At 42.0% G+C, this 25,482-nt stretch overlaps 1 protein-coding gene across 7 annotated transcripts in view; it reads right to left on the bottom strand.

Annotated features, from left to right (window-relative positions):
* The window catches only part of TEX15 (testis expressed 15, meiosis and synapsis associated), a 47,894-nt gene extending 26,648 nt beyond the window's left edge, over positions 1-21,246 (bottom strand). For 4 of the 7 annotated variants that reach the window (XM_061635921.1, XM_061635957.1, XM_061635968.1 and 1 more), the window contains exons 1-3: positions 20,833-21,246; positions 5,897-6,032; positions 781-946 (exon numbers count right to left, since the gene is read on the bottom strand). In XM_061635921.1, coding sequence (XP_061491905.1) covers positions 781-946; positions 5,897-6,032; positions 20,833-21,075 — 545 coding nt within the window. In that variant the 5' untranslated portion in view covers positions 21,076-21,246. Of the gene's footprint in view, positions 1-780; positions 947-3,489; positions 3,597-5,896; positions 6,033-16,302; positions 16,403-20,832 lie in introns of those variants that run through there. The other 3 variants (XM_061635931.1, XM_061635940.1, XM_061635950.1) reach the window with 3 other exon arrangements.
* Between the last annotated feature and the right edge of the window lie 4,236 nt (positions 21,247-25,482).

Below are 25,482 nucleotides of genomic sequence, written 5' to 3'. Positions count from 1 at the left end.
CTGAAGAACAGCTGTGTGAAACCTGAGAGCTTACACACGCCATTTTGATAAAAACTATCATTCCAAGTGTTGGGTATACTGATATAACCATACACGATGTGGGAAAACTGCTTGCTGCTTGAAAGCAAATATGGCCTTATACCCTAAAAGGAAGTGCCTGGGCTCATGAGTACAGCTGCTGTTTACCTATGAAACTGAACAACAATGTAATACATGTTTACCTGGCTTCTACATTCCACTGAAAAATGCAAGTCTCAAGGAAGTTGATGATTTAAAAAGGAAGGGCTATATTTTCTGAGGAGGAGCAACTTACACGGAGTTTGGCATATATAGTTCAGGATTAAGGGAGGGGTTTGTATTAACAGGGAAGGCAGGTTGCTTGGTAAGCAGAAACTGAGTTGACTCCAGTGTGTGTGGTTCAGGATTGGAAGAGGAATTGCCTAGGACTTGGAGAGACTAGAGCTAATCTAGAGCAGGGACTGCACTCAATTCTGACCATGCATTGCTAGTTGTGTGTGCTTTATTTTTCTGACAGGGTTCAGATAGCTTTAGCACATGTAATGGACAAGTGTTGGATCTGGACTGGAGAAGGCAAGGGTTCAAGTCCCCCACTGGATGTGTTTGGGCAAGTCGTTCTCTCAGCCTAGTGTACTTCATAGAATTCTTTTAAGAATGCAATAAAAGAACCGCACATATGCTACTCTAAGCCCCTTGGGGGAAGGATGAGATACAGATGTGGTAAATAAAATGAATTATTTTTTCCCTATAAAAACAGTTCACCTCTTTGCAACAAAATCTTCTTCCAGATCTTTATTGTGAACCATTTCTATCTTATCAAACTGCCACAAAGATTCCAGGTTACATTCTGTGTCAAGGCAACTTTGGCTCAGACGTTGTATAATCTCACTATAGTCTCTCTGATTAGTGGAACACTCTGTTAGAAAACCTAAACACAAACAGAAAGACAAATTCAAGTTTTAAAAATCTATTAGCATTCTAATCATGATGGTTACTAACCTACAGTGCTACCAACACAGTGACTGGACACAAATTTAAGAAACAGACAAGGGAATCTCCCAAAAAAATTCCTGTCAAGGTATAAGGCTTAGAAAAAAAGTTACTGCAATTCAATCTTAGCAGAGAAAGTGTTTTTTAAATTAGGACTTAATTAATTCATTGCCAGTTAAAGTCTGTGACACTGATTATTTGAACTGGTATGGTGGCGTGAAATGTTCATGCTAAACAGTTAGGGGCTAAACAGTTTCCAGTCCAATTTTTATGAGAGAAGGGAAAGCTGCCAGTTTGGCAGAGATTAAAATCTTCACAAAGAGGCAAGTCAGAAGACTGGGAAGGGGTCCTGAGATGTAAGGAAACCAATGGACTTCCCCCACAACACACCATAAGTATGTGTGTCTGTCTGTGAGGGCAGAGGGTAAAGGATAGCAGGGCTTTAAAATAAAGCTTAAATAAAAAGTAAGTTAAGGGATAGGGAGCCTAGAAGCAAGGAGGCTGAAAAAATAGCACACAATAGGAAATGAACTGAAAAAGAGAAACCTGAAAGAAGGGTATCTTGTTTGAGGGGGAAAAACAGAGGAGACAGGGAACTGAGTCAAGGAGAGACTTAACTAGTTTGCAAGTAGGCTTCAAGTCAATGTTTATTTGCAAGAGAAAATACAGCTAGGGATGGACAGAATAGTCTTAATCTGGTTTATGTTCCTTACATGCGAGTAGCATGTGAGCTATCCCATCAACTGTCCATGTGGATTTTTCACGCAAAATCCTAAAAAATCTGCAGGCTTTTAAAATGGAAAAAACGATAAAGCACTTATGAGGTGATCTGTGGGCTTCCATAGTTTTTTTAAAAAAACTATTTCTAGCTGAATGAATGAATTTATTTCGGTCATGGACCAGCCAAACTATTTCTAGCTGCTTGGAGCAGGCAGAAAGCACAGTGCTCATTGAAAAGTTTTCAGTAAGAGCAGAAGTGCATTACCACATGCTACACCTTCCTGGGTAATTGTATTCCCATAAAAGGCTGGTGGTACTTACCCACAGGTAATCCATCAAGATTCTCTTTGCAGGTGTAAATTAATCTTCAATCTGAGACATTATATGTAAGATTCCAGTGGATTTCTTAATGAGACCACATTATCTTCACACATGAGGTTTTTTTATCTACTCTTGACTTTTCTAATTCATGTCTTTCCTTGATAAGATCATTTCTCAGACTTTCTTCCTTTGAGACTATTGTCTTAAACTGCTAGGATGCTTGTCTTCCTGCTTTATTTCCCAATCAGAGATGTACATGGTTGTATTTACCAGGCTTTAACTTGTTATCAGAATGGTCCTCTGAGCAGGGCTGGTGCCAGATGGTGGCCAGGTTGGGCCCTGGCCAAGGGCCCTTGAGGCTCATAGGGGGCCCTCCTTAGGGTGGGAGGATGGCTCTCCTGTTTCATGATCCATAGCAGCGTCAAGTCCTGCAACCCGACTCTATCATGGAGAGGGAGCTTCCAGACACCCCCCCAACACAGATAGTGCAGGCTTTCTCTCAATCCCACCAACAAAAGCAGCTAGGTTGGTGGGGACTAGAGAGAGGGCTTTTTCGGTGGCGGCCCCCACTCTCTGGAATTCCCTCCCGTTCGATCTTCCGCATGCCCCTTCCCTGGATACCTTCCACCGAGCCTTAAAAATGTGGCTGTTTGGACAGGCCTTTGGGACCGCCGGGATGGGCTAATTACATACTGAATGCCCATTGTTGTGTACTGCATATGTTGTTATTTTTGTTACTGCTGATTATATTGTATTTTATTGTAATTATTGTATTTTATTGTATTTTATTGAAATTTAATATGTACGTTGCCTAGAGTGGCTTCGGCCAGATAGGCGACCTAAAAATTAAATTTACATTTACATTCAATAAGCCTGCCCGCATGTGCATGACACCTACTTCTTCCATCAGTGTGAATACTGTGCCATCAGCCAAGATAGTGGCAGGCGCTTCCCTCAGGAGGTGATGCCCCTGCCATCATCTTGGTTGATAGAAGGCATGCCATTGTGTGCGCACATCATTGACATGAGATGTAGGTGGGGCGTGTGGGTGGGTTTATTATTCCCATGCCACCTGTAATGGGGGGGGTTGGCCTATGGCTCAGTGTGTTTGGGACAGGCTGGTGCCCAAGGGCCTAGTCATGCCTGGTGCTAGCCCTGCCTCTGACTAATCATACTTACAGTTTGTTTGTCCCAGCAACAGAACCTTGGAGGAAGCATTTCTACTTTAGGGGAATGCCCCATCATTCTTCACATAACCAATGGGTAGGCCCACCTTCCTGACAACCACAACTCATTATCCTGCAGTGAGAACTGTGGGGCAAGGAAGCTATTGACTGAAGATGTTCACTCAAAGAACAGTTACAGATAAGCACAGCCCTCTTCTCTTCTTTGGAGTTGTGCCATCCCACATATGGGATATAGGTCAGTATATTCGCTTACCTGAAAGCAGTGCAAGATGTGCCATGTCTTATGTAATGAGACATGTAATATGTATCCCTTCAGTTCCATTTTCAGGCAGCAGCTGTTGCAATGTCCTTTCATCTGGACTTTGAGATATTCAAAATCAAGGTAACCATCAGGAACTCCAAAGCTTGAACGAGGAACCTTCTAGTCTGGACCTGAAACCTAACTAAGGTAACTTACGAGGGACTGTCTGTGCTCAGGCCTCAGTGCCATCTTAGGCCAAAAATACAAAAAGGCTGTGCAAAACCAGTCCCTACAACGGGTAACCAGTTTGAAGTCTTTGGATTGGCAGGGTTTATGTAAATATTAAAAGCCTGGTCATGTAGACAATACCTTCTGCCTGCTGCACTTCAGCTTCCAGCTTTGCCAGTTTCTAACCCTGCAACTCATCACAGGGACCCTGGGCCAAAGAACACACATTCCCAGTCTAGACTTGGATACAGACATCGTGGCCCCAGCCTGATCCTGCCAGTTACGGGCAGTTTTTATAACATCCATTAATTTGTGCTATTCTTTCACAGTTGATTTGTCACATCCAAAACAACCTTGAGCAAAGACTTGAAAATGAAGCAACTTATTTTATAGAGCCCAACAAGTAGCAAATATATTAGTTGTACCAACATTATATATATATCATAGTGCAAATAGCCGATATACTGTTGAAAAGAATAAAGGTTTTAAATTTGCCTGCATCTAGTGCAGCTCCTATGAAGTCAGTTCATCTGACTGGTTCTAGCATAAACTAGGGTAGATCAGGGAATAGGGATTCAGCCTGTGCTGGATGGGGTTACACTCCCCCTGAAGACACAGGTTCGCAGTTTGGGTGTGCTCCTGGACTCAGCTCTGAACTTGGAGGCCCAGGTCTCGGCCATGGCCAGGAATGCCTTTGCTCAGTTAAGACTAGTGCGCCAGCTGCGCCCGTTCCTGGAAATGCCTGATTTGACTATGGTGATGCATGCCTTAGTTGCATCCCGTTTAGACTACTGTAACACGCTCCACATGGGGCTGCCTTTGAAGACTGTTCAGAAACTTAAACTGGTACAAAGAGCTGCAGCCAGAGTATTAACAGGGGCTGGTTACAGGGACCATACAACTCCCTTGTTACAACAGCTCCACTGGCTGCCAGTTTGTTTCCGGTCACAATTCAAAGTGCTGGTTTTGACCTTTAAAGCCCTATACAGACCAGGTCCAGGCTATCTGTCAGACCATATCTCCCTATACAAGCCTGCCCGGGCCCTGAGATCTTCAGGAGAGGCCCTTCTCTCAGTCCCAACACCCTCGCAAGTGCAATTGGTGGGGACGCGAGATAGGGCCTTCTCGGTGGCTGCTCCTAGGTTCTGGAACTCCCTTCCTAGGGAGGCACAAATGGCCCCCTCCTTGCCACCCTTCCGTCGGCAAGTAAAGACTTTTTTATTCCGACAGGCTTTTGGGATAGAAGGTGTTTAGGATTGGGCTTTACAAGGCTTGTTTTATTGTTTTATATTATTATTTGTATTATTTTAAATTGTTTTTAGATTTTTAAGTGCCTTTTACAATTTTAAGGGTGTGCATAGTTTAATTGTATTTTAATTGTATGTTTTTCTATGTTTTTAACTACGTGTAGTTTTATTTGTAAGCCGCCCTGAGTTCCAGTTTGGAAAAAGGGCAGGGTAAAAATAAAGTTTCAATTCAATTCAACTTGTCTATGATGAGAACAGTTTTTATACATAGACAGAATTTATAAATTAATTTACCCTTAACATTTCTGTGCCACATTTCTAACATAGATCATCCGAGACAGTTTACAGCAATAAAAATTATTAACAATAAAACAATACAGGAACAAAAAATTACTTCAGGAAAAAAGTATCTTAAAACGCAAAAAGCTAAAGCCTCCAGAGGTAATATTACTTGAATAAAAAGCTGAAGATGGTGTGAGATGGAATTAAAAGGCTGAAAAACAAGGAAAAATCCAAAACAGACAAAAGTTAAACCTAAAATTTGAAGGCCTGGTGGAATAAAAAAGGTTTCATTTGGTACCCAGAACTTTAGTGAAAGGTCAGGTAAGTCTTTTTATGGATGCCATCCCTGATAAAGCCCTCTCCTATAGTCTTTACTTCCCCCAAACAAGGAGGCCACCATAGCATTGGGAAACTCTTGAGAACAAAGGAGAGGCCAAAGGGCAATGGTAGTGCTACTATCCATACTGAAAACATCAGAAACTGTCAGAATACAATTGAAATAAGGAATAATGGATCTGTCCGGTGCAATGGCATGAACAGGAACTGGTGTTTAGAAAAAGCATGATTTCTGTGAAGTTTCACATGATTTTCTTGCTTGTTTAACTGCCTCAGGTCCATAATACATTATCAAAAATCAGTATTTTATTGCATGTCTACTGTACCTTTATCAGGAGCTCTTTTAGGGATGGTAAATTTTTTCAAAGGATTTTGATCTGACAAAAATAATCCCTTTGTATTTGATGCTACATTTTTCCGTATCACTTCCATCTTTGGTTCCTTTTCTATTTTGTCTTCAACCTAAATCAGTAATGAATGGCAGAAACTGTTACCAAAACTGTAACTAAGAATTAATGCCTGAGCTTCTTTTTCCCCCAAATTCCAGTCCCTCCCCCCTTTTGTGCCATATCTCTTAGACTGTCACCCTGAAGGCAGGGACTGTCATCATTGAAGCCTTTTTGGATTGAAGAGCATGATAAAAATGCCAATTGTTGTTGTAAAGGACTATGTGGGTTCCCACAGAAGCCAAGTATCTTGGTGAGACACCCATGGTGCCACCCTTGCCAAGGCTGACTAAAAGCCAAACGCCAACCCTACAAGGAAGGTAGACTGCCACTGCTCCTTTTACCAGTCCCACACTTGAGACCAAGGGGAAATCCAAACTGCCTAAATTAGACTTGCCAGATTCCAAGAAGCAAGAGCCAAAGCCACACTCACTGGAGCCTCAGGCCAAAACCCAATTCCTCAGGTAGCTTTGTGGACCAGGCAGGCCTGGTGCCAAAGGGCAGCCTGGCTGAGGGCCCCTGCTGCCCAAAGGGGCCCCTCCTTAGGGTGGTGCTTCCATTCCACAGTCCGCAGCAGTGTCGGGTCCTACAACATGCTGCTGCCATGGATTGTGGAGAGGGAGCTCCCAGGCACCCCACCCCAGGCAGCATGGGCTTCAATAAGCCTACCCAAGCATCCCACTTACCTCTCTTGTCAATGTGAATGCCATGCCTGCTGCACACACATGCCTGCCATCACCCAAGATGGCAGTGGGGGCTTCTCTAAGGGGCTGATGCCCCCACCGCCAACTTGGTTGACGGCAGGCGTGTATGCTATGCACAAACGTTAGCCCTGTGCCACCTGTTTTGGGAAGGGGCCTTGGGCTATGGTGTAGTGGGCCTGGGACAGGCTGGTGCCAACCCTGGGTCCAGGTGCTGGATTTAGAGCCGCACTGTTCCCAATCAACACACAATGAGTTAAATATCACAGTGAAATAAATAAATTCAAGATGGTGATGAGGGAGGCTGCCTTGCTCCAAACTCTGCAGTTTGTTTTATAGTTTCTAGGTTTTATTGCTATTTTATAATTTTAAATTGTTCCAATTGTTTTAGAATGCTGCAGCTTGCTTGACAGCACTGACTGTTACAAACAGATATTGAGAATATCTGCCTTACCTCTTTCTCACAGATTTTAAAGGTCTTACCTTAACTTAATTCCTGCAAACTATTGGGGTCGGAGGTTCACAGCTGTGCTGTGTATCTTGGACTATAAAAGTTTAGTGTGCCAAGAGTGGAGACTGAACTATAAATTGTGAACTCCCCCCTTTCCTAATCTCTCTTCCTACAATCTCCAGCTCAACCTGAATAAAAACAGCACTTGGGAACCATAACTAATTAATTCTTGTACCAGCAGGGATGGGAAAACTAAAAAGAGCCAGAAGCTTTGATAAGGGTGATAATTTGCTGCCTCCAAATACCAGAGTTGAATAGGTAAGTATTTCCGGTGGACAGAAACGCCTGACTCTGGCCCTGAGAAATTTACAATTGCAGTTTGGAATCGTTTTGACCCCCTACGTGCGGAAGTGACGGACTATAAATCTGAGGCGAAGAACAGAAAGGCAAGCAGTGTGTTTTGTCCTCCTTTACCATCTGAACAGAAACAGAAACTGACACCTGGGAAAGTTGGTCTGATCACTACTGATGTATTTTAAAGCCTGTTTTTATGATGTTTTAAAGTGTTTTTAGTACTTTTGTTTGCAGGCCTGGGCTCCTGTTGAGAGGAAGGGTGGGATATAAATCAAATAATAAATAAATAAATAGGTAGCTTTATTAAAATAAAAGAGTACAGTTAAAGTAGTAGCATAACAATTTCTTTAGGTCAAATACCCCCCAAGGATTAGGCACTGTCATTCACGATATAAATTGGAAAGAGAGTTCAAATACAGATCTTAGAATAACAAACCTGGTGAACCTAACACTACCATACTCACAAAAGCACAGGAAAGCAGGAAACCTGATCCCCCAGGATTTCATATCCCAGCAGATATAACGGCAGGGTAAGTCAGGGTAAAGTGGGGCAATTAACCGAAGGGAAAATCTACTTTTATAAGAAAAAGCGCAACAGCCAAAGGGCTTGATGTCCAATCAGAGGGCCTCCTGGTAAAGGAAGATTCCAGGACTTCACCACAAGGGCAGACGTGCAGATTTACAACCCCTGGAGCCTGTGTCCAGCTTGTGTCCTTGAGTACTAGGCGTGCGCTGATAACACAGGTGCCTTGTCTCAGACGGTAACAAGCTCAGCTGAAGTTAGTGAGACAGCTTGGTTTTCCCAGCCTGATGGTTCCTAGTAATCCATACAAGATATTGTCCACAATTCCCTATGGCAAGGCCATTTTGCTTATATATCAAACCCAGATCTTCTCAACAGATCAATAATATCAGTATCTACTTTCTGCTCCATTACTTTGTTGTTTCTATACCTCTCCCATCATTGACAGTTCTGTTTCCCTGGATGTTCAAATTCACTATTAACTCTGAAGCAGATATGTCTTCTTCCACCAAAAACGTTTAGTAGAAAAATGCATTTCTTTGAAACAGCAAGTTCAAAAGAAATATTATGGGCAGAATCCAGCCAACGTTTAGCACTTTTGTCACACTGATTTCAGTGGGTGAGTTAGGCACATGCTCATTTCTCTCCCATTAAAACCAACAGGTTCAAAGTTAGTGTATTAGTTTTATTAAAATATAATAAAAGAATTTAAAAAAACTAACGGGTTGAGTTCTTAAATGAAACTGGATTGGGTTACACCATTTTATTTGCACTGGAGAGCCTGCAGTAGCATATTCAAAAGAGATTACAAACTAAAACATGTATTCACTAATAGGCAAAAAATGCCAAATATCTATAGCCCACAGATATTTCTATCAAACTTTGAAAAGCAGGGAAATTGGGCAGCTATAGTGAATGCACCAGGGGAGCAGGAGACCTGACCTCCTCTCTGAGATATAGTACTGCCATACAAATTTGTCACAATGCAAACACAATTTGGGTTGGTCTTTCAGTCCAATCCACTTCCTGTGTAGCTTGGAAGACTTTGGTAACATGTGCCTCTGAACATATGGTGATTGGTGGCAATACCTGCCACCTCCAAAGATGGAGAATTACATTTTTGTATGTTTGTTGGTGTTCTTCTTACTTTGCTTCTTTTCTGTGTTACTACTGTTTCTACAGAGAATATAACCTAGAAATATCTGTTGGCTATAGGTATGTTCTTAAACCACAAGGCTTTTTGCCTATTAGGGAATTTCTCTGCTTTTTAATCCAGGAGTAACAAATGGGATCCTGTGCAAGTTTGCTGATAATGGATTGATCATTTGAATGCTTATTGAGTTCAATGGGATTTACTCCCATGCAATCATGGCTAGAATAGGTAAAACTGACCATGGGGGAGAAGGAAGGGGAGGGGAGAGGGAAGGAGGAAGGGGGGAGAAGGGAGCAAAAGGAGGGAGGAGGGGGAAGGAGGGGATTGGAGGGGAAGGGGCAAAGAAAGGGGAATAGAAGGGGCAAAAGGGAGGTGATGGGAGGGCAGGTTTGATCATTTGCATGCTTACTGAGTTCAATGGGATTTACTCCCATGCAATCATGCTTAGGATAGGTAAAACTGACCATGGAGGAGGGGGAGGGCAAGGAGGGGATTGGAAGGGGTTGGGGAAGGGTGAAGGAAGGGGAAGGCAAGAGGGAGGGGATAGGAGGGAGGAGGGGAGGGCAGATTTGATCATTTGCATGCTTTTTGAGTTCAGTGGGATTTACTCCTGTGCAATCATGCTTAGGATAGGTGAAACTGACCTGGGGGAGGGGCAAGGAGGGGAGGAGGAGGGCAGGAATGGGAGGGGAGAAGATTGAATGGGTGGGCACTGGGCAGAGGGGAAGCCCCTTTCCTTTCCAAAAGGAAAACATTGTGAACAGTATCATTCTTTTTCAGGGTTTCCCCCACCTTTTTATTCTACAGCAGGCACATGTAGCCTCCCATCCAAATTTAATCCAAAACTGTCCCTGGCCACATTCACACCAGTCATGGCTTCTCCCAAAGAATCCTGGGAAGTGTAGTTAGTGAAGGATGCTGCGAGTTGCTAGGAGATGCCCTGTTCCCCTCACAGAGCTTCAATCAGACAGGCTGACTGTTAAACCACTCTGGCCACTGGAGCTGTCAGGGAAATAGGAGTCTCCTTTCAGCACCCGTCACAAACTACACTTCCCGGGATTGTTTGGGGGGCCAAGAGTGTCTCAAGTGAAATTAAAGTCTGGTGTGGGTGTGGCCCCGAGTCTGGCTTTTAGAACACTCAGCTGGTTCTTACTGAGCATGCCTGATGTTATCCTTGAGTTCAGTGCAAAATTACTTAAATTAATTAAAAATCAGCCAGGCATTTTTTTAACTTTTAAACTGCAGAAGATGAAGGTCAGAGTATGGGGCAAGATCAGTACAGTAGGGCCCCGCTAATACGGCGGGTTAGGCAGCAGGCCCCCGCCGTAAAGCTGAAATCGCCATAAAGCAGGGCCCCATAGGCTATAATGAGCTGCGCCGCGCGAAAATGACGTCAAAATGGCACACGACGGAAAAAACCCACCAACGGAAAAAACCCACCGTATTAAGCGGAACAAGCGCTGTAAGAGCGGGGCCTTTCCCTGATTGAAAACTGCCGCATGAACTAAGTGCTGTAAAGCGGAATGTCGTAAAGCGGGGCCGTACTGTAATAGGATTACAGGTACTCTGTGAACATGGCTGATTTTTAATGAATTTCAACAGATTATGAGAACTCTGACAGAAAAAGTCCAAAAGGGGCCTGGTTTTTCTCTCTCTTTTTACACTTTGAACTCTCGATACTCTCTAACTGTTTTGTGTATCGCCATAAAAATTTAGAGGATTGTTAAGCAAGTGTTTCTGAGTTCAGGACTATAAGGTTTGTACGGTTTTGTTTTGCAATGAGCTTATGGAAAGCGTCAAAATGGCATGGGGGGTATTTTCAATTTAACATTGCGGAATGCGAAAAATCCATGCTGACTATAGTACATAGCCGCTCTTGTGGCTATATAATAAGCATATTACATTTATATATATGTAAAATGATTTTTCTATCTGAAATAAGAAACTTCGTAATAGTGAGCGCTATTCATCCAAGTTCTACTCAGAAAAGATCCAGTGAAGTTAATGAAGAGAAGTGAGTCTTATCTACAGGCATACCCCGCTTAACATCGCTTCACTTAACGTAGCCTCGCTATAACGTACATGCTCCATATGCCTGTATTTCTCCAGAAACGCAGCACAGCAGCAGAGGCTTTAGCGCGTGGGGTGGAAACAAACACGATCGCGCCACCGCAAATCAGCTGAGAGGTGCGGCAGCGCAGCAGCAGAGGCTTTAGAGCACAGGGGTGGAAATAGATACGATTGCGCCACAGCAAATCACCTCTGAGGTGCGAGCACGATCAGCTGAGAGGCGCGGCAGCGCAGCAGCAGAGGCTTTAGCGTGGGGCTTTAAGGCTCCGCATGAAGGAGAGGTAAAAAAAAGTTTTAAAAGGTAGTGCTTCACTTTAAGGACATTTTTGGTTTACATACTCGCTCTGGTCCCATTGAGTACATTAATGCGAGGTATTACTGTATTACTTTCAAGGTGTTACTCTGAGTATTACTAGGATACAACTTTGGATACAACCCTGTAACTTTAAAAGAAAATAACCATCAGCCAAATCTTGTTATTAGAGATTATTACATTGTTTCAATAGCAATTCTATGTTATGGTTAACAAGTCTGAGTTTATAAACGATTTTTAAAGCAGTAAGTCTTGAGCGAAGGCAATGATTTGGAGCAGCTGTTATTTGTGAACCAGGCACTAGAGGGAGATACAACACAAGTTTCCCAGTCAGAATACAAAATAGCCTGTTAAAAACAGCATGGAGGTGTCCAATATTCCACTCTCTATAAAAATGTGTTAGACCATAAAATATTCCAAGGATGTCTATTATCACCAAAGCCCCTATACATCTCCTGCAATATGTAACATTTCACATATTAATAAATCTTTAGAAATTTGCACAGCCAGCACTGATTAGAGCTTTGCAATCTACAGTGGGTGGACAGCAAAGGAAGTACGTGGCCACAGTAGATGATTCTGAAGTTGGTTACAAGTTCCCAGTTCCTTATCCGCATGAAAGTTCAAAATGGAGATGCACTGCCTTCAAGTTGATCCCGACTTACAGCGACCCTATGAATAGGGATTTCATGGTAAGTGGTATTCAGAGGGGGTTTACCATTGCCTCTGTGGAAGGAAAAACTTTCCAGGCAAAATTGAGGTGCTCCAAGGAACAGAGTTTATTGAGACAATACACAAAACCAATAGCGCGATTGGGAGAGCAGGTCCAAAGAACCACACTCTGAAGAATCAAAGGCAATGCAGCTCTTTTTATAATAACATCTTTGCATCAGATATCTAAACTATCTATGTCCATGTGCAGCCCTCTTCCTATCAGGCAATATTTTGCATACATCTTGGCCTGATCGGATCCAGCCTCATGTGATGCATTAGGCCTTGACTTCACCATGCTGACATCAAAGAATCAAAAGGCCACATAGACAATCTAAAATCAATATTTCTGCATACTTTGCATTACTTTATGCTACATGAGCAATAATAACTGCTGGTCAGGCTTCACTGCAAACTCCAAGCAGCTGTTAGTTTCATTTTTAATCATTCACCTAGTTCCTTAAAATGTTATTCACAGCATTGCATTTTAGCATCTTAAAAAGCCATGAGTTAAGAGTTTTCTTTTAAAGACAGAAGCCCTAAAATCATACAACCTTTTATACAACAGAAATCTCCTTCCTCACCTTCCTCTGAGGCTAGTCCTCCCCAGCTGGCTAGGGCCTGTTCAGGGCCTGGCTACGGCCACAGCTGCACAAGCCAGCCCCTTCCTTGTCTGCAACTGCCAGCTGGGGGGCAACTGGGCTCCTTGGGACTATGCCGCTTGCCCACGGCTGCACAGGTGGCAGGGCACGTAACCCCTGAGCCACTCACTGTGGGGGTGATCTTTAACTGGCCCTTGACACCCAGGAGACATAAGCGGGGACTTGAACTCACAGACTCTGGACTCCCAGCCAGGCTCTCCTCCCCACTGTGCTATACCAGCTGTTATAAAAGTTCAAAACAGAACTCAAACTGAGTAACGAACTAAAGTGTCTTTAAGAGTCTCCATAATAAGCTTTGACAAGCATCTCCATGATAGGGAGACTGTATCCTTCAAGATTCACAGTAATTTTCTCCAACCAAGATCAGCTTTGACCTACTCCATATCAAGCATCTCCATGACTGGGAGACAGTGTCTTCTGTTCAAAGTTTTGCATTGGACAAGATTCAATAACATCTTGTAGAGGAAGATCTCCTAGAGGTATGGATGTATTATTTGCAATGGCCCAAAAATTATTTATGGGGTGTGCACCCTCAGTTCTTTATTTGTAATAGTCATCTGAGGTCATGATGCAATAGTAAGCTTTGCATAAATACTTAAGAACATATAAAGACCCCTGCTGGATCAGACCAAGGCCTATCAAATTGAGCATTTTCTTCCCAGAATGGCCAACCAGATTTCTATGGGCAGGACATGACACAACAGGATTCTCCTACTTGTGTTCCCTAGCAGCTAGCATTCAGAGGCATACTGCCTCCAATACTGGACATAAAATATAGCCATTGTGCCTAGTAGCCACTGATAGCCTTATCCTCCACAAATTTGTCTAATACCTTTCAAAAGCCATACAAGTTGGTTACCATCAGTACATCTTGTGAGAGCAAATTCCATAGTCTAACTATGCTCTGTCAGAAGAAATACCTTTTACTCCCTTCTTGTCTTAAAACTTCCAATATTCAACTTCATTGGATGGCCCCTAGTTTTAGTGTGATGAGAAGGGGAGAAAAGCTTCTCTTTATCCACTTTCTACACAGCATGCATAATTTATATATCCCCCTTACTCACCATTTTGTAAGCTATAAAAAGCTTTTTGTAACCTTTAAATCTCACCACTCTGTAGCCTTTCTTCATATGGGAGTTGCTCCAGGCCCTTGATCATTTTCATTGCCCTTTTCTGCACTTTATGCAGCTCTACAATATCCTTGTTTGAAACAAGGTGACCAGAGCTATACTAAGTCTTTCAAATGTGGCTGTACCACAGATTTGTATAAAGCTATTTTACTGGCAGTTTTATTTTTAACACCTTCCCTAATTATCCCCATCATGGAATTCGCCTTTGTTGTAACAGCTACACACTGAGTCTACATTTTCATCATTTTATCCACCGTGACCCAAAGATCACCAAATTCAGCATAGTAATATATTTATAGGACAAGTAATGTCTCTTGATGAGAATGCAGTTAATAGATCAACAAAGAACAATGATTTCAAATATAACAAGCATGTTTAAATACTCATTAATGAGATTCCTGTTTTAATTTAAATAATTCTAGGTTCTGCTATTGACAAGCCAACGTAGCATTGAACTCTTTTCTACTTGAGTTAACTTCCAAAGGAATTGGAGAGTACTAGACATTTACAAATGGGACCTACAACACAGTGTATCCATACCACTCAAGGAAAGTTCTTTTTCAGAGCTTCAACCAGTCTTAAAAGTATCATAGCCCTGTTCTGGCCTTGAAGGGGGTGAAATCTTTGGATATAGGAAAGGGATCTCTCTCACACACCACTCTTGCTGTGCAGTAACAGGGCTCTAGCCCCAAACCCGTTACAACCATTTGAATGAGGACAAACAATTCTCAATTTTTTTTAACTTCATGGCATACCCAAACCCTAATTCCTGTTAGGTCCAAACCCAACACGCAAGCTGTCACTGTCTACTCAGCTCACATCCACCCGGGAAGGTGCGGAGTTGAGAACAAGAATCTATTACCAGAGGCCAGGAAATAACACACAATATTTCCTTTGCAAAGTGGTCCCAAGACCTGCCAGGAAGTTGCCTTTCAGAAGTGGGAACCCCGTTTATTGACACACACAAGATTTATATAGTTTTTCTCAAAGGTTTACAGAAAAGGGGAGCGGACGTCATAAAGAATAGAAAACATTGCTAGACATAGTAATATCTAAGATATGGAAAAAGGGGTGCTTTAGATAACAAAAGCCAGGAACATCTTTCTTTCTTTCAGACATAGACTCGCATAGTTTATGAGACCTTGAGATAAGCACTCAGAGTCAGGGGAACAAAGGACAGATAGGAGCAGGGGGAGGTTCAGTTACAAGTGGGATCATTAAACTAAGAATATACTCAGGTTACATCTTCTACATTTGTAAGAGTATGCGTGTCAAGGTCTACAACCATGTAAATGAAGCATAGACATTCTACTGTAATACAGTTAGCAACATTATATAAAACATTGAGTATAGATATGCACAAGGAAATGGGAGGGGAGTGCATTTCCAGTTCAATCACTTAGCCACTGGAATGTTGGGGTCAGGTCATCGGGAAATAAACTGATATCTACTTTATATCAAGTCAGTAATATTTCCATACCCAACATTCCCTTCCTCCAGACCATTTCAACTTTCTTCACATGCCATCTAAACTAATCTTTATTAAATCTATTGAAAGTTTATCACTGAGAGTATGCAATTAATTTTACTTGTGAGCATGCTGATGTTTGATACTAAAAGGGCAAATTTAATGCACTGTGCTGAGAAACAACCAATAAAAACTATTTTTGAAGGGGATTAAATTAAAATTTAAAAATTAAATAGAAATCTGTGACGAAGAAACCTGCTTGGGAATTTTTCCTAGAACGTGACATATAAGACCTCCCAGAATAGTTGACACTTAGAGAAGACAGATTCTTTCCTGATTATTAAGCATACAGAATTTTTTTTTTTTGCAGGAACAAGTCTCTACATGTATCAGGTATCTCATAAGTATCTGATTCTTTCTTTTGGCCGCTGCTAAAATAGAGATAGCACACCACTGAAATCACAGCTCCTCCTTCACACTGGATGGTTGGTGGAATAAAATTTGGAAACTTGTACTACAGGAGAAACTTACTCAACTGAGTAGAGTACTGATAAAATCAGATAAATTTGAGAATACACGGTGGCCCTTTTTTACTTTTGTTACTTGCCCTGATTGTACTAGAAGACCTCCAAACAACCAATTACCCTTTTGGACAGAATCTCCCCAGCTACTGACTTTCCCCCTACTATTTGTGTTTCTGCACTTATGAACTCAAGTTCCCATTTTGGACATTTACTCTTTTATTCTTACGTATAATGAAGTCCATATCTATTGTTTGATAGTGCAGAACGTGCAGAATCCTCTACATGTATTTTCATTGGGGACGGTGCTCCTCCACTTCTCTTCTTCACTGTTGTTTGTTTTAAAAATTAATAAAAATGATTTAATAACAAACAAATATCCGAGACCAAACTAAGTTGTATTTTATTTTACCATGAAGAATATATATATTTCAATACAGAATAAAAAATATAGGTTAGTTACACATAGCATCACATAACTGAACAAAGACTATGAAGTACTGGTCTTACCAAGCTAGTAAGAGCAAGCAAAACTTCAAGTTTTCTAGAAGAGAATTGACAAATAGCATGCAGACTTTTATACTTTTTTGGACTCACCTGTTATGCTTTTGCTCTTCAATCATTTCTTCACATTGCATCATCACAGTGGCAGTCAGCAGGGCAGTAGTGCTTACCTGACCTCCTGTCACCAGTGTAACTGTTGCTTACCAGCAGGGAGAAGGCCAAGAGGGTGGTGAGTGGCAAATACACAGGCAGAGCCCTCCCGCTAGTGTGTTTGCACTGCATCAACCTCAGTAAGCAGCAGCAATACCAGCAACAAGTGGTGAAGTAAACGCTGCTGCCCTTCCACGTGCTACTGCACTATTATGGCTAGTTAAAACAGTAGAAAATATAAAAATGATCTCTAAAATATACTTCCTAGCCAAAAGCAAACTTAAAAATAGGATACCTTTCATAGATCATGTCTAAATTGTTATATCCGTGTCCTCCGACATGAGAAAAATTTCAATTTATGACCTGTCACCTAGTACATAGAATCATGTTTGTGAGAGCCATGCATAAGTATGTCTGCCTTAATCTCTGTGCAACAAATCCAATTGTATTTGGTTTGGTTTTGGAAATACATTAATCTGGTTTGATGCAGGGCTCGCTTATGACAAAATTAAGGAGTTTCTCTTAGGTGTGCAGTGATATATACCACAGATAAATGACAAATATATTCTAGGTTTTACTCTCAAAAAACATTTCAAAAGCATGTTATTGACCAACATTCATTTGTTAGGATTCTATAACCAGTTGCGCTAGATGAGTTAGGACAGATGGGTTTCCCAGTCTTTCCTCAATAATAAAAGGTAACAGCAATATAATATTTTCCTAAGAAATCACACGATTAAAAAGCCAGACACTATAAAAATGTAGAAGTCTGAAGAGTAGTCTCATTCAGTACTTTATTTTTTGCTGAGCAGCAAGAAGAAACATCCAAACATTTGTATACAGCATCTGCACTTGAAAGTACTAGTTAACAAAACTGGTGTATTTTGTGTCGAACTTTATAACATCTATAGAATATTTAAATCAAGGGTTTATTATGGGCAATTATTCTTCATTTTGCTACACGATCGCCTTACACCCCATATTTTCAGTAGTGGCTGAACTGTTCTGAAGGATCATAATTAAAATATGCTAGCCATGAAAGCCAGAACCAAACAGATGCCTTGCTTAAAATGTTACCTTTTCAACCAATTGTTTGTAAAGATTTTCCTTTCTTATACAAAAATCTGGATTTGGAAGCTATTTCAATTCTGCTGCAAATAAAACACTACATCAACAATGAACCAAAATATATTGTCAAAGGATATCAATAGCTACAGTTTTTATGAACACTGCGAACATATTTGTACTGTATACAGTGTAGACCACAGCATAACATGAGTTTAAAGCAGAAGTATCCAAAGAGATCTACAACCCAATCCTAAATTTACTTCAGAAAATAATCCCATTGATGGTTAAATAGGATTTTATACCTAGCATGTTCACGGCTTCGGGGTTCATTTAAGTCAGTGGTTCCCAATTGCTAATGGTCTTGGTGAGCCACTTAATGATTTTTTTGCCCGCTGTAGCAACTGAAATGCACTGTGCCAGATGTTGTTTGATTTTTAATTATATTTTTATTGCTTTTATTTTATATTGCATAGAACTCAAATTGTAATACAATAAAACACAATATAAGATAGAAAAGCAATAAAATATAATTAGAAATCAATATGAATATTTAATGCAGGCATGCCGCGCGGATCACCTGAATGAAATTCATCCATGGACTACAGTTTGGGAACCTCTGATTTAATTTGCTCGCTTACTCCGATATAGTTATAAGAATCAATTGCATCAGCAACAAAACCATGGTGTAAGAGAAGGTTATACATTTTTACTTTTTCTTATTTTAAAAAAACCAGATTCTTTTAAAGTAAAAACCACAGTATCAGTCAGCAACAAATTTCTGAAAACAAGCAACTATGATTTACTTAGACACACACAGTAGTTGTGGTTGAATCACAGAAAATAAACTATCAAAGGGAGGCTAACAAAGTGATCCATTTTTCCTTGTACACGTCAAAGACTGTAACAGTAGATATGCTTTCAAGTTAAAGAATAATTTTTAAAACTCGACCAGAGGTATACAATTACAATGACCAAGACTGCAGTGTTAAATCCATTTATCAGAGAGAATGTCACACCTAACTTAATTTTGAGTAAATTTTGCATAGGAATGCAAGGGAAGGCATTTTTGATGGCACTACAAACTCTTCCAAACAACAACGGGAGCTATTCAGCAACAAAACACTGAAACTGGGAATACGCTCTGTGCAATATTGCTAATTAGCTACCCCTTTAAATCATCTAACCACCTTAAATATACTCATCAAGGTAAATGGGTAACTTCCCCCACTATTTCAATGTATATGTTAGGTTTTAATCTGCATGTTCAGGACCAAAGGCATGGCATGTTTTCTAGATTACTTAACACGAGTACCTTAAAAGGGAAGCTTGTTATTGATATGATTGGAAGGATGCAAAATGCAACTTGGACTAAGCACACTCCCACCAAAACAAAAAACAAGTTTGTCAATCAGTATTTTCAGTTTTTCTACAGAGAAAGATGATGGGGCTCAAGTTTTGGGAAAACCTTACCGGGTCTCAAGCCCTTTAGCCTAATAATCCCTGATACACTAGACTCTCTTTAGTTACTCAGTATACTTAACAGGACCATCCTTTATTCTTCCTTCATAGGGATGAGCCCTAGCATTTACAAGAGATACCAGGTCCAACACCTGGTGTACACATTAAGTATTCCCCCTGCCACCCATCAAGAGGTGTGAGTGAGGACTTCAACCTTAAGATAATCAAACAAAATAGCATTCATTCATGCATTATTATTGCATTTATATCCCACCTAGTATAGCACAGTGGGGAGGAGAGCCTGGCTGGGAGTCCAGAGTTCAAATCCCCACTCATGTCTCCTGGGTGTCAAGGGCCAGCTAAAGATCACCCCCACAGTGAGTGGCTCAGGTTACGTGCCTGGCCACCTGTGCAGCCGTGGACAAGCGGCATAGTCCCAAGGAGCCCAGTTGCCCACCAGCTGGCAGTTGTGGACAAGGAAGGGGCTGGCATGTGCAGCTGTGGCAAGCTGAGCAGGCCTGCTGGGGAGGACTAGCCTCAGAGGGAGGCAGTGGTAAACTCCCTCTGAATACCACTTACCATGAAATCCCTATTCATAGGGTAGCCCTAAGTCGGATCAACTTGAAGGCAGTCGATTTCCATTTTACGGTCTTTTTCTTTTTACTAAATTTCTATCTCGCCCTTCCTCCAAGAAGGAGCCCAGGGCAACAAACAAGGGACAAAAACTCTAAAAGCATCTTAAAAATAAAATATCTTAAAAACTCTTTTTTTAAAAAAATACTAATAGTACTAACAACTACTCCAACTAACCTTACCAACATCAAAAGAAGAGAGAGGAATGGTGGCAAGAGAAGAGGGTTCAGATTCGTGGAAAAGACAACAGAAGTACACTGACGGCCCTCGTTCCCTCCAAGGACGAACACAGGACGCAAAATTAAATTTACCCAATTCCCTTCCGCACGACGTGAGAATAGCCACTAACTTAGATGGGTTTAAGATGATTATAGACAAATTCATGGATGACTGGAGTGTCAAAGGCTATTAGGCATGACAGCAAAATGGAACTTCCAGGTTCAGGAGAAGTTTGCTTGTGTATACCAGTTGCTGAGCAACGAACAACGGGGAGGGTCGTCGCCTTCAAACCCTTCTTGAGTAGCTGGGGCTGTCCAATGCCAGAAACGGAACGCTGTACTAGGCAGGTCCAGGAACTCACAGCAGATCCCCTGAAATCAATCTAGGCAGGTCCAGGAACTCACAGCAGATCCCCTGAAATCAATGGACTCAACCTAACGGCGAGCGACTTTCATCCCGCTGATTTCAATGGCTCTGCTCCGAGTACGCGTTTGCCGCTCTGAGGGGCTAACGGAGACCCTCGCGCAGCTGATGGACCAGCACCGCACACCAAGAGGAAATAAAAAAACTTTAGACGCGGACTCTGGGTGGGCAGGTAAAGGAATGGTAAACTCCTTTCCAACGCCGTTATCGAAGTTAGACCGACCCCATGAGGTGAGCGCGGAAGTACACTAACTCCCACCCACTCCCAAACAACAACAAAAAAAGTTGTCTGTTGGTCACTCACTCTCCATTCGCGACTGCTATCGTCCTCCAGGTCGAATAAAGCGTCTTCATCCTCAGAACGCCCGTTTCTTCTTCCTTCTTCTTCAACACACCCCTTCAGCTTCGAGCATCCTTCTTGCCTCCGCCTCAAAGTCCCCGCCCCAGCAGGGCCCGCTAGCTCTTTCGGCTCGAACCGCTGCCGCCTGCCAACCCCCACCTGGTGTTGCGCCACCGCCACCATCTCACCAACTGCCGACTCAAACATCCCAGCACACTGTCGCCTATAACAGCCCCTCCCCAACACAGACCCCGCCGCACGCACGCCTCTCCGCGCGTCACGTGCACCGCGCGGGGAGGGGAAGAGGCGCGGCACGAAGATTCCCGCCCTCAAACGAATAAACCCGAAGGCGGTACTTTTTCTTACCGTCTCTCTCCTTCACCTTCCTTTAGGGTGGAGGAAAGGACGAACCTAAGTACAGTTGATTTGTTTCAGGTGGGGGGGAAACCCGACTAAAACGGACTTTTAAACAACGTAGGAACAGTGAAAAACATTCACACCCAGTCACGTTAAGGCAGATTAGAATTCTCAAACACCAAAAATTAATACAGATCAATCCTCCACATCAGAAGTCATTGCATTTTCATACACCACTGATCCAGATAATAGTTTCTGTTTGATTTTCTTTGTTTTAATTCCATCTGTTCTTAACCCCCATACATTTCCCTTCATAAATCTATTTCTTTTGTGGTTTTAGTGTAATTGAAAGGTTCACTAGAAAAGACAATAATGCTGGGAAAAACAGAAGGGAGTAGGAAAAAAGAAAGGCCAAACAAGAGATGGATTGATTCCATAAAATAAGCCACAGGCCTGAACTTACAAGGTCTGAACAGGGTTGTTCACGACATATGCTATTGGAGGTCGCTGCTTCATAGGGTCACCATAAGTCGTAATCAACTTGAAAGCACATAACAACAAATGAATGTTTGGAGGCTCTGGTCAAAAAGCAGGACAAAAAATTAATAAATAACTAGATAATGGCAGAATTAGGAAAAACATCAGTTACCAATGTTAAAGTGAAAAAAAATCAAAAGGGTGAAATTGCATGCACATCAGAAAGCATGCATTTGGATGGAGCTCTGAATGCCCTGCATGAAAATAGCTAAAATTTATTTTTCTTTGACACCCTACAGAAGTAAATGACTCTTGAGGAAGGACCTAGCTCAGTAGTTGAGAGACTTGTGTTAGGTCCAAACCCAACACGCAAGCCGTCACTGTCTACCCAGCCCACATCCACCCAGGAAGGTGCGGAGTTGAGAGCAAGAATCTATTGCCAGAGACCAGGAAATAACACACACAATATTACCTTTGCAAAGGGTCCCAAGACCTGCTAGCCGAAGCCTTTCAGAAGTGGGAACCCCGTTTATTGAAATACAGTAGATTATATAGGTTTTCCAGAGATAATAAAATTGGGGAGCAGACGTCATAAGAGCAGAAAAACGTTACTAGACACAGTAACTTTTAAGATATGGGAAAAGGGGTGCTTAGAATAACAAAAGCCAGAAACATCTAGCCTTCTTTCAGACCAAGACTTGCATAATTTATACGACCTTGAGATAAGCACTCAGAGTCAGAGGAACAAAAGATAGATAGAAGCAGGGGAGGTTCAGTTACAAGTAGAGTCATTAAATCAAGAATACACTCAGGTTACATCTTCTACATTTGTAAGAGTATGCGTGTCAAGGCCTACAACTATGTTAATGAAGCATAGATATGTCTTTGTAATATAGTTGGCAACATCACATGAAACATTGAGTATAGATATGCGTAAGGAAATGGGAGGGGGAACACATTTCCTGCTCAAACAGGCTTTTATTCATGGGGCCACTGGAATGTTGGAGGTCAGGTCACCAGGAAATAAACCGATATCTAATTTATATCAAGACAATAATATTTCCATACTCAACACTTGCATGCAGAAGGTCGCAGGTTCAGTCCCTGGCATCTACAGGTGGATCTGAGGAAAAGCTCCTGTTGAAACCCTGAGAGGCAGCTGCCAGAGTAGAACATAATGATGAGCTAGATGGGTCAATGTAACTCAATATAAGGCAGCTTCCTATGTTCCTCGTTGCAGGAAGTAAAGAAATGAGTTTGAGTCCAGGGACTTCAGTGGCTGCCTTCACTCTACGCCTCTCCCTTTTCAGCCTACAAATTCTTAGCAGTGAGGGCCTAATGGCGAGAAACTACCCTCTAAAGACATTTAAACAGTTAGGATTTTTGGAATCAAGGAATTATGGGATTAAGGATTTTACACTTTGGCAGAGGGGTGTGTGGGATTATTATAAAACTGATTTAAGTGGTTGCAAAGGAGAAGGCTGAATTTCAGATTGATCTAGCTGAGCTAGATGGTTAAGAAGAAGAAAAGGAGAAGTGAAATGAGACCAGTCGCTGGGATTAATCAGTAACCTCCTGGCATCCTGTTGTTGCTAATAAGAACAACCAGGTTGAAGAACAGTGCCCAATATAGCAAAAAAAACCATGGGAAGCTAAGAGTTGATGGGTTAGTGGTCTCAGATGGTCTTAAGAGGAACTATCTAGAATCAAAATGGCTGGGACTGGGGAAGGACTCAGTGTAGGTGCAGAAAACATTCAGATATGGTCTGTGTGTGGTTGTAGGCTTGTATGTATGAATGAATGAATCTTTATTTTTACCCCATCCTTTTTTCAAAACTGGAACTCAGGGCGGCTTACAAATAAAAACTACACATAGGTAAAAAAACATACAAAAATATACAATTAAAATAGAATTAAACAATTCGTGACATTAAAACCATGAAACATACACTTAAGATACTAAGACAATTTAAAACATTAACAATAGGACCATAGAACAATACAACAGACCTTATGAGGCCCTATCTTAAACATCTTCTAGTCCAAAAGCCTGTCGGAATAAAAAAGTCTTTGCCTGCTGACGGAAGGATAGCAAGGAAGGGGCCATTCGTGCTTCCCTAGGAAGAGAGTTCCAGAACCTGGGGGCAGCCACCGAGAAGGCCCTATCTCACGTCCCCACCAATTGCGCTTGCGAAGGTGTTGGGACTGAGAGAAGATCCTCTCCTGAGGATCTCAACGCCCGGGCAGGCTCATATGGGGAGATACGGTCTGACAAATAGCCTGGACCTAGGCCATATAGAGCTTTATAGGTCAAAACCAGCACTTTGAATTGTGCCCGGAAACAAACTGGCAGCCAGTGGAGCTGTTGTAACAAGGGGGTTGTATGGTCCCTGTAACCAGCCTGTAGGCAAATGTATAGCTGCTTTTAGGCGTAGAGGCCTGTATTATCTCCTCCAGGGCCTTGTCATCCTTTAGCACTAAGCATCTTTCTGGCAGCTTGAAAGATAAGTCAAAGAACGGTCATTGTAAATAGTTAGCTCATAGCCCACCTGGTACCTTATCTAAGGGACTAATACTCTGCTAGAAAACTAGCTCTAGGATGCCAGGATACTCCGCTTGTCAGCAGTACCAATTAGTGCAACAATTTACTATGCTGAGAAAGTTATGGCGTAATGCTCTGTAGCAATTAATTACTTATATAATATCACCGCTGTGCCTGTAAAGAAGTATACTATATAAATCACTCTTGTTGCCCAGTTTGGGTTTCAGATTGGTCAACGGTTTGTGCAGGACCTTGCAGTCTGATCCGCCTATTGGGTATGCCTGTGCGCTGTAAGTTACTCAATAAACATCTCCTTGTAAGCAAACCTGGATCTGACTTACTGTTTCCTTGTCATCCCTAAAGCGTGGAAGCCCACAGCCAGGGCACACAGTGGTTATGGGTGAGAATTATTTTAGGCAGGGCTGTGCAGTCGGAGTCGTGGAGTCGGAGTCGGGAGCAATTTTGGGTGGAGTCGGAGTCGGTGGAAATGTACCGACTTCCAAATAAATTTTGATTGACAAGAAGCAATTTTGGGTAGAGTCAGAGTGGGACAATAGAAAAATAGAGGAGTCGGAGTGAAAGGTTTGGCGTACCGACTCCACAGCCCTGATTTTAGGTGCCCAAAACTAGAATGTTAACCTTTCTTGTAATACAATTATCCAAACTTTACACCACCAACCATCCATGGTAAAAATAGAACTGTGGTTCCAATGATGAGCAATTTCCATTTTAGCAGCTGCTAAAAGGAAGATAATAAGATTTTTATGAGATAATTTTTGTAGATCTTTTGGAAAAATAGACAATAAAGCTACACAGGGATTAGGTGGAATAATTTGGTGGACAATAGAGGAAATTGACACTCAGCTCTATCTCTCGTTTAAGTCCTCACCAGAGTTGGCTGTGGATACCATGTCCAAGTGCCTGGATTCCGTAAGTGAATGGATGGGAAGGAATAGGCTGAAACTGAACCCTGACAAGACCAAGGTGTTGCTCATGGGGGACAAGAGAAGGTTGGGGGAAATAGACCTGATGTTTAATGGGGTAAGATTACCCCTGAAAGACCAGGTCCGTAGCCTTGGGGTCATTCTTGACTCCCAGCTGTCTATGGAGGCTCAGGTCTCGGCAGTGAGCCGGGCGGCTTGGTATCAATTACATCTGATTCGGAGGCGACAACCCTGCCTTCCTGTACATCTGCTCCCACGGGTGATACATGCCCTGGTCTCCTCTCGCTTAGACTA

This window comes from Rhineura floridana, chromosome 1 (assembly GCF_030035675.1).
Source record: "Rhineura floridana isolate rRhiFlo1 chromosome 1, rRhiFlo1.hap2, whole genome shotgun sequence".
NCBI lineage: Eukaryota > Metazoa > Chordata > Lepidosauria > Squamata > Rhineuridae > Rhineura > Rhineura floridana.
Note: the sequence above shows the minus strand (reverse complement) of the source record. Positions and strands in the feature narration are given on the sequence as shown.